Source organism: Miscanthus floridulus, chromosome 3, assembly GCF_019320115.1.
Source record: "Miscanthus floridulus cultivar M001 chromosome 3, ASM1932011v1, whole genome shotgun sequence".
In the NCBI taxonomy this organism is placed as follows: Eukaryota; Viridiplantae; Streptophyta; class Magnoliopsida; order Poales; family Poaceae; genus Miscanthus; species Miscanthus floridulus.
In genome coordinates, this window is record NC_089582.1 from 109,765,760 (window position 1) to 109,776,083 (window position 10,324).

General features: G+C 46.2%; 1 protein-coding gene across 1 annotated transcript; it reads right to left on the reverse strand.

The window, feature by feature from the left end:
- LOC136544209 (uncharacterized) lies at positions 1-1,870 on the reverse strand. Its single transcript, XM_066536443.1, is given in 5 exon segments — positions 1-528; positions 610-711; positions 713-950; positions 1,035-1,089; positions 1,747-1,870. Coding segments are annotated over 5 exon segments (1,047 nt in total).
- Positions 1,871-10,324: the final 8,454 nt, after the last annotated feature.

Here is a 10,324-nt window from a genome sequence, read left to right on the forward strand (position 1 = left end):
TTACATTCCAGGGAGCTTCTCAGCGATGAACATTGTGACCCAATTTAACTTGTGCTCAAATGGCAGTTTATAGAAAGCTCTGCCAATGTGAGGATTTGCCACCAAATGAGCATAGTAGAAAGATATGTGTGCTGAATTAAAACCAGGAACTTGGTTCAAGATGTCAAATAGGTCATCTGGTAGCTCATTATCAAGTTTAGCAACCAATTTTATGGCAGCGGCAAGGTTCTCACCTACACTTTTGAAAGCGGCAACCAGCCCATCCTCCTCCATTTCAGCTACCTTGGCCTTCTTACTTGGTCTACTAGCAGAAGATGTTGCCCCTTGAGTGCTAGGCCCATCACTTGGACCATGCCCAATAACCTCATCCCCCTCTTCTTGACTTTCAACCTAATCATCCTCTCTACCTAGAGGTGCACTTGAGCCTTTTGCAAAGTTTCCAGTAGCCATGGTATTGCCAAATATTGCCTCCATCTCTTTGTAGTGCAAGAGGGGCTTGTTCAAGAACTCAGCATCAGCCTTGTGATCCTAGACATGGAGGACAAATAAGTTAATATAATCTAACACTGGTCAATGAATCAAGAACTAAGCAAAAGATGGTAAGTTTACATGGACATGGCCGTTGTAGTGCTCCTCATCTGGTGTAATCATGCAGTTTTCTTCATTAAAGAGGGCACCACTCAATTTCTTCAATCTATTTATCTTTGCATACCTTTTTCTGCCAAGTTTTCAAATGATTCTTGACTTGCTCACCAGTGAACCTTGTGGTGAACTTCTCATTGATAGCCCTAGCACAACCATTGAAAAGGTGTTTCTTAAAGCCCTTTGATGTCTTCAAACCAGCAACCACCAAATCATTGAGGTGAGAGAGCATTAAAGCAGACATTGTTGATGTCCACGCAGCATGCCCATTAGTTCCCCCACGCCCTTCAGCTACTTCCTCCATTGTTCTGCCACACAAAAACACAATCAGCAAAAGTAGCAGTACAAAATCAGCACCAAGATGTAGCCAAAATGGACATTAGTATTGTTACAAAATCAGCACCACAATGTCACTCAATTCAGCAAGCAACATGTTCATAAAAATAGCTAAAATTGTTATACAACTAAAAATTGTTATACAAATAGCATGGTGATAAATATGTCCTTACAAATAGCAATACATCAGCCAAGAAAGGCTTAAAGATGTTATACAACTAAAATAAATTCAAGTTTGATACAAATATTAGTTAACATAGTTGTTTTCTCGGTCTGCCCACATCTGATCTGCTAGTTGCTGCCTGAAATTAACCATAGCAGCATGCTCATTTGCTTGGCCAATGCGTGTGGAAGCATGGTTGTAGCTTGGCCAATTAGTATCCTCTGTGAAGAACTCATCACGCCCATCTTGTATGACCCAATTATGAATAATGCAGCAAGCACAAACAATATCTACTTGTGTTGGAAAAGGGAAGAATGGAGTAGCATCATCAAGAATTTTGAATCTCCTCTTTAGTGCCCCAAATGCCCGCTCTACTGTGACACGTAGTGATGAGTGCCTAAGGTTGAACAATTTCTTCTCATTTTGCATTGGATTACTTCCCCATTTGTTTAAGTGGTACCAAACTCCACGAAAGGGGGCAAAAATCCTGGTTTGGCTCCATATCTAGCATCGACTAGGTAGAATTTGCCTATCATTTGAAATTTGGTCATAATACTATAAACTAAAATTTGTATGTAAAAGTTGAGAGTTTACTACTCTATTACCTTGTGGGGCACGAAGGCCATTCTCACATTCTAAAGCATCACGTAAAACTAGAGCATCATGTGCAGCTCCTTCCCAACCAGCCAACACATAGGTGAACCATAGATCAAAATCTACAACTGCCATTACATTTTGTGTGCAAAAGGATTTCCTACCATGAAAGGCATGTTCAATGTTCTTAGGAATAGATGCTCTTACATGAGTACCATCAATAGCTCCAATACAATCCTATTTTTTTGAAAAAGGTAAAGATTAGGGACCATATGAGGTTAGATTAATATAAAATTCAAAACAAAATAGGGATAAGCCTCACACCTTAAAGTAAGGATCCCATCTGTTGTTCCCTACAATTTTGCTTGGAGTGTCCAAAGATAGGGGCCTAATTAGTTCCCCTCGCAGCTCTCCAATAGCACGGAGTACTTTGTTGAAATAGCGGCTAACTGTTTCTCCCGATCTATCAAAATTAGTTCCAACTAACCTATTTCTAAGGTTATGTCCCACTGTATTTAGAAACATACCCACTTGTTGCTCAACACACAAGTTACATGTATCTTGAAGCAAACCACGCTCTCTAAAAAGATTGCAAAACCGAAAGAACTTGCGTCTATTAAGTCTTAACATGTTCAAGCAAGTTGTGTCATCCTTCCAAATTTTGTTGTTTAGATAATCTACTCTCATCCTATCCCTTGCCTCCATAGGCCCATAGGTAATACCAACCCTTCTTCTACATCGTTTACGTTTCCTAGACTAAATAATCACCACCATCATTGACAACAACATGTATGCAGCAATAGCACAAGTTACAATCTTGGTCCTCCTATCCATCTACAATACAAGAATGAACCATCACACAAGTACTCTTCAGCCATGGTCTGAATTATTTGAATGGCAGTGCAAGCTTTCTATAATATTTGAAAACAACATCATGCTTATACTTGACAATTGAAGTATGTTTACAGGAAGTATTATTTGAAGTATACTTGACATTATATGCAACAGATCCACAAATATTTTTTAGACAGATTGGTCTTACCTTGGCAGGGGCAGGCCCGACGCTGGAGGCTTGGCAGGGGCAGGGCCAGTGGTGGAGGCACCGCTTGGCAGGGGCGGTTCGGTCAGGGACGGCGGCGGCAGTCAGGGGTCTGGTGGCGGTCAGGGGCGTGGCTGAGTTCAGGGGCCCAGTGGCGGTCAGGGGCCGACGGCAGTCAGGCACAGCGGAGGGCAGGGGTCTGCCGGATTTTTGAGGGGCGGCGGCGGCGAGATCTACTCCAGAGAAGCTGTGGCCGGGAGAGATGGGAGAGAAGTGCGGCGAGAGAGAGGCGGCGGATGGGGGCCACGGTGCCGGTCAGGGGCGGTGGTGGTCAGGCACGGCGGAGGGCAGGGATCCGCTGGATTTTTGAGGGGCGGCGGCGGCGAGATCTACTCCAGAGAAGCTATGCCGAGAGAGATGGGAGAGAAGTGCGGTGGGAGAGAGGCGTCGGTCAGGGGCGGCGGCGCTGCGCATGGTGCGTCGCGCCTGGCATCAGGGTCGGGGGGGGGGGTGAGAACGGGAGCAAGCGATGAGAGGATTGCGTGAGAGGAACTGGGTCAAAACGGTCCCTCCATTTTGGAGGATTCACCCAGACCCGAATCTAAGGAGAATATAACCATGTGGGTTCAACCCAACTTAGTTCCCTTTACAACCAAACGTGAGATGAAGGGGGTCTAACCCGTTCCAACCCCCTCCGACCCAGTAACCAAACACATTCAACCTAAAGAAAACTAAGAAACACACCAAGCCGACTCGACCTATCAGGGCATGTACAACGCCAGATGCTTATGGGCTAGTACATGCCGTTTCTTTGCTAGCATGGAGTCCAGCATGCCAGCATGCAGCAGGTCGGGGTTACGGACGTACACGACACTTCGTGAAGCAGCGGTGCCTAGACGGGCTCTTATGCAATCTCACGGAGGCGGACGCTTTGCTGCCGCACGAAATGCTTCCACCTGTCGGCAGTTGAGTACACAAGCGCCTTCAAAATATATTTCCATTGTAGATTAACTTCTTTTAGAGGCGCTTAATGGTATAGGATTTCTCTCTCTCTCAGCTACTCCATAAGAGCCTATGCATTGTACAAGCCCTCGTACGTCGGATCAGACTCGGGCTAATAGGTTTTGACCAAACTATTTTTTTTCTAGCTTGACTCAACCCAATAATTGATCAGCACAGGGACATAGGTGCAGCTAATTAATGGTCTGAAGAGTATTAATTCAGATCGAAACATCTACAAGTTACTTTTGATGTTGATGGAAACAATGGTACTACACATGGCCATTCTTAAAGTTAATTATAATCACTTACGATCTGCTGCTACAGCAACCCACTAGAGGAGAAAAGGCCGCAGTAGCTGTAGAGCAACTCCAGGGCCCTCTACTTGAGTCCCATAGTTAAATATGGAGGCTCAGGCCAAAAAAACAACATGCTCCGGCAGGCTCCTACTAAAGCCCTAAAATTTAGATGTTCCTCTCTAGAACCCATTCCTAGAGGCTAAGATTTAGACCCCCATCCTACAACTATGACCTCTCCTGCACACTCCTCCTCGACCCCCGACCGCTCCTCCTCGACACCCCTCCAACACAGCTGCCCGCTTGGAGCTCCTCCCTACCCGGCTATGGCACGAACACGAGCCATCTACCACGGCCATGACTGCTCGGAGCTCCTCCCGCAACCTGCCGGCGCCGCCACCTGCCTCCGCCAAGCCTGGAGCCGCTCCCCCGATGTGAGCATGCGGCCGCCATGGATCCTGGCTCCCTCGTGAAAGGTCGTAATGGCTAGAGGGGGGGGGGGTTGAATAGCCTATTAAAAATTTCTACAAAAATACTTAAGCCAAGTGGTTAGACAATAAGATGGCGAAGCAAATGTTGCGCTAGCCTACTAAAAATGCAAGCCTCCTATCCACAATTCTAGTTGCTATGATCTCTAATTCACACAAGAGGCTAAGTCACTACTCTCTAAGTTAGTGAGCTCTCAAAGACTAACTAAAGAGCCTCACTAACCACTAGACAAGACACAAGCTAACTCTCAAAACTAATTACACTAAAGAGCTTAGCTACACTAGAAAAGTAAATACAAGAGTGGTAGTGATGTTTATACCGTCCTGGCAAGAAACGATCAATCAATCACAATGAATACCAATGAAATCCTCGGAGACAAGATGACACAATGATTTTTCACCGAGGTTCACTTGCTTGCCGATAAGCTAGTCCCCGTTGTGGCGATTCACTCACTTAGAGGTTCACGCGCTAATATGCATCACACGCCTAACCCGCAATCGGGTGCCGCACAACCAACACAAGATGAGAATCACACAAGTCATGAGCAATTCACTAGAGTACCTTTTAGCTCTCCGCCAGGAAAAGGTCAAGAACCCCTCACAATCACCACGATCAGAGCCGGAGACAAGCAACTTCCTCCGCTCGACGATCCTCGCTGCACCAAGCTGTCTAGATGGCAACAATCACCAAGAGTAACAAGCAAAATCCACAGTGAAACACAATCACCAAGTGCCTCTAGATGCAATCACTCAAGCAATGCACTTGAATTCACTCTCAATCTCACAAAGATGATGAATCAATGATGGAGATGAGTGGGAGGGCTTTGGCTTAGCTCACTAGCTTGCTATGTCAATGAAAATGGCCAAGAGTGTGAGCCCAAGCCGGCCAACCACCTTTTATAGAGCCCCCAAATGAATAGAGCCATTAGGCACAAAGGGGAGCTCTCTGTGAGTTGACCGTACGCACCAGTCAAGTTGACCTAACGCAAACACCCCAGCATCCGGTCGTGCATCTGCTGCCACATGTCCTCTTGATTCAACGAGAGCCGCTGATCTCCAGCGGCTAAGTTCCAATGGCTTCGTGGTTTAAGTGATGACCGGACACACCGGTGCCACACCTGCTCATGCAAGCCCTCGCTGCTTCACCCAACGATCGGACGCGATGCTACGCCACCTGATGTTGTGCCAACACGGAGTCTAGTCGACTCCAGTAAGGCACCAGAGAGGTTTTTACACAACCGAACGTGTCTGCTTGTGGTAGAACCGCCTAATCTAATGCCTCCCAGGAGCGGTCATCTTCCATTAGACACTAAGCACCCAAGGGAGGACACTAAATTACTTGGTCCCATCGGGCACACCCCAGGGGAGAACCCAAAAATCTACATTTTTGCCATCAGGATCACAAATGAGAGAATAAAGCTTACATCATTCTTAACCATTTCTTACATCACTTTACATGTACATCAGAATATAACATTTGTTATTATAACAATGGAATGTAATCATATTATCAGAGTTATGAATAATTTAATTGAACAGTGGAACATAAACATGTCAACAGAGTTACAGCGGAAATAAACATCTATTAATGACATGATGAAGTATTGATAAATAACTATGACAATAGATTATGAAACTTTCATTTATAAAAGCATTTGGTGAGAGTTATAGATAACAACTACGATCGTAGCGTAAGGGAATCCTCGCTGAGCCCACCAGAAGGTATCTACACACAAGGGTTAGCTTTAGCATCCACCTATCACCTGCAATAGGGGGAATAAAACCCTGAGTACTCAATTGTACTCATCAAGACTTACCCGACAGGAGAAAAGAAAAGACTCCAAGGATATGCAAGGCTATCTGGCTTATGGGTTTATTGCATTTGCAGGAAGCATTACTAAGCATGCGTCCTTATATTTGATTTTTATTAATAGCCGCATTGGTTCATTAACTAACCATTCTATGTAAGCACATGTGCTACTTTTAAGCAGGTGGTAAGCGATCGGATTTCCTTTTTCCATCTTCCATCTTTCATCTTCCAGTTCTTACTACGATGCTAAACTGTAGACAAGCTGTACCGGATCGCTCGGCGATTCACGAATCAATGCCCCCAGCTGGGTACCTCGAAAACACATGCCCCGCTTATACCCAAGGCACAAGCAAGACCAACCCATCACTCTCCTATCCCGGGTGTGCAGGTCCCTGTCCAAACTAGGACTCCAAGCCCCCGCCCCTGAGTCCCGGACCCAGTGCGGTGCAAGGACCTCCTCCACCAAAATAAAACCCTGACAGTCAGTTCGGAAAGAGCCTAATCCATGACAAGAGAGCAACAAGTCTTCCAAGCGCCCATACCCAAGTATGTGCTTGGGATAATAAGTCTGTGACTTGTCTAGAGCCTTATGCAACGACCGGTCCTTAACCGACACAGACAGGGAAAACAGTGTAACCAAGCCATGCCCCGCATCCACGGCGACACAACCTCTTACACCCACCAATACCCAAACCATATCCCTGCCCGGTCACCAGTTTACCTTTCCACCATTTATATTTTCCAAGTGATAATAATACAGTAATATTTTTCCTATCTCTCGCGAGTGACAGGCAATCACTCGACTTCTACTGGTGTCCTATAGCATAGCAATCTACACGACCCTGTCATACTAGTAAGACTCATAGGATAAAGATATATATATATATATATATATATATATATATATATATATATATATATATATATATATATATATATATATATATATATGCAAGTGGGTTTCATTCAACTCCTTAAAACTTAATGCACAATTATAATTTAAACTGCAGAAAAGTAGAGGTTATGCACCGGGGCTTGCCTGGGTAAAATATAACCAAAAGTTAGTATTTGCATCTTCAGATCATCCACCATCTGAATAGAAAGCCCATCGCATCATCTCTAGATTTCCAATCATCCTTCAATTGATCCGTTGATCCATTATCATACCTATATGATATGCATGGATACAAATGCATAGATGTAAATAATCAATGATAGTCAAATGCTTAGAATCTCGATCACGCTTCACAAGCTAACGAGCTCGCTCTAACGACTAGCGTACCAAGCTACATATCCATGTTGTCTAATAAGACATTATTTTCCAATAATTATTTCAGTTATATAAACTCAGGGCGTTTTCTTTATTTCATTCTATCGATTTAATCATTATTCGAATTAGAGCATCATTATCTATCTAGCAAACTAATTATTCTGGAACTACAAAAGTTACAGTGAGTAACTAATATTGTTAGGAGCCTACTGTACAAATTCCAGATTCAACAATATTACCAATTTATCATGGAAATTCCTACAAGTTTATATTTTACAAATTAAGTATCGTAAATTAATTATATAGCTTCCAAGAATATTATCAAACTATATGAACAAAATATACTAACAGGTAGAGCATGATTTTAGGAACTCAACAAAACTAGTTTCACTATTTTTGGACAACTATATAATTTTATATTGATTTTACAAGTTATCTAGAAACTTATATTAGAAAAGCATTTATAACTGGAAAAGGGGCCGGCGGCAACCCAACTAGCCGGACTGGCGGCCTAGGCGGGACACACGGCCAGCGGCCCAGATGGGCAAGCGTCCAGCGGCCCAATCAGCTGGCGGTGGTAGTACCGGCCCAGCGCGGGAATGGGCGCGGCGGCCCAACGAAGGCCGGCGGCCCACCAGGTGCGCACGCAACAGCGGCAGGCTGGCCCAGCGTGGGCGAGCCCAAGGCGCAGGCGCTTTTTGCATAAAACCCTCGATCGTTTTTCTAATTGCGAAACCTTGTTTACACTATTTATTACTCTCACTGTCTCTCCACCATAACCCCCTACACTTACTCCTATTTAGAAACCCCGGTCCACGAAGAACTTCAGAGCAGAGCACCGGCAGGGAGCGGTCCGGCGGCGGCCAAACCGGCCGAGGAGGGCATGGTGGCGCCGGAGGGGCGATCGCCAGAGGCGCAGGGCCACAGGGGGGGGTTAGCGCGACTACACAGGACCCCGTAGGCCTGTGGCAGCGTGCAGGGCATGTCTACCTACGTGTAGACAAAGATGACGGTGATGGCGTGCGTGCTCCGGCAACCTACGACCTCAGAGACGGAAACAAAAATATGGGGGAGCATCAGGACCTTACCTCGGACACGGCTATGGTGTCGTTAGGAGCTGAAATAGCCCGTGCTAGGATGGCCACTTGCGCGGTGAAGGGTGGCGACGCTCTGAGCATGGCGCGGTCATGTCAGCTCATCGCCGGTGAGAAACCTGACCGAAGGAAGGTGAGCACCTGATATAGGGGATCAAATCACAACCACTGATGCCATCAATTGAACCATTACCGATGGTGAGGGCCCTACCCCCAATCACGCTCTGCTCAAGCGACGAAATGACCGACGACGATGGAACTCCAAAATTGGTCATCGCTAACGAACGACTGTGGCTAAATGCGGGTCGCGCGGTTGGCTAGCTCCACGACCTAACTACCGACATGAAAAATTGCCCTGAGATGGCCCCTGCGTCATGAATTTGAACGACGCCCGCTGATAGCAGCACAAGGGCGTGGCAGAGCATAGCGGGCAGCTGTGCACGTCACAGGGCGATTCGACATGCTATGGCATGAGGGCAATAAGACGACTGCGCTATGAGACAGCGGAGATGACGTCCACTCAATGGGACCACTTGGCCTTGTCCGCGCGCGGGCGGTGGAAATGGAACGAGTGCGCGGGAAGGGCATCGATAACCCGACATGGTGGTAGTCCGATGAGACAACGGAGTGCGGCAGTTACCGTGGGGTAAATAGCTCGGTGGTAGTTGGATTAGGTGGCGAGGCGGGAGCCATGTCGACCCGATGGCTGCTATCATGGCACCGGCCTGGCTGTGCCTAGCTCTACTAACAGCGCGCACACACCACCCCACGACCACGACCGCGCTCAGACGGGCCAGCCAATCGGTGACGGCGCGCCCGCGAGGCGACCCCAAGGCAACAGCAAGGGTGGGCGCGGCACATGCGTGAAGGGCGCCTGAATGCGATAACGCAATGTGGTAGAGGTGGTGACCGCGGCCACAGGCTGATCGGCCAAAACAAGTGCCGTGCACGCTTTTTAAAGCGACGCCAAAGCTACCAAACAGTGCGGTTAAGGTTCAACCAACCTCACTAACTCAAAGTCCACACCACCAGCTTGCTAGGGAAGCATTCGGCGTGATCAAAAAGTGACTAGGGAAAAATATACGAGAAGGCCATGATGGGTTCGTCGCGCAGCGTGCCAGTTCACGAGCAGAACACCTAACGTGGTTCTTCGCGTGTTCTAGCAAGTTTCGAGCAATTCTAGGATAACCCCGCTACGTCAGACCATTCTACAAACCACTCCATGCCAAAGTACTCACCATGGTGCAACTAACGGTACAAGAATATAAAAGTTAGGGTTTAAGAAATTTTGCTAGAATTTAAATGCTAACACGTCATCGTCTAATGTTTCTGACTTAGAAAATTATAACTTTTAGTTTTGAACTAACATCCAAGAACTACTCAACTAGTTAATTCAATATAACTCACAACGAGTGATTCTTTTAAACATAAGTGAAATTTTAAAACCCGAGAAAATCATTTCGGTAAAACCTCTTAGGTCTAAATCACGGTGCTAAACAAGATCGTAACACCAGGGTGTTACAACCAACCCCCCTTAAAAGAATCTCATCCTGAGATTCGAAGCAAGAACCAGAAGAGGGAAAACACAATTAC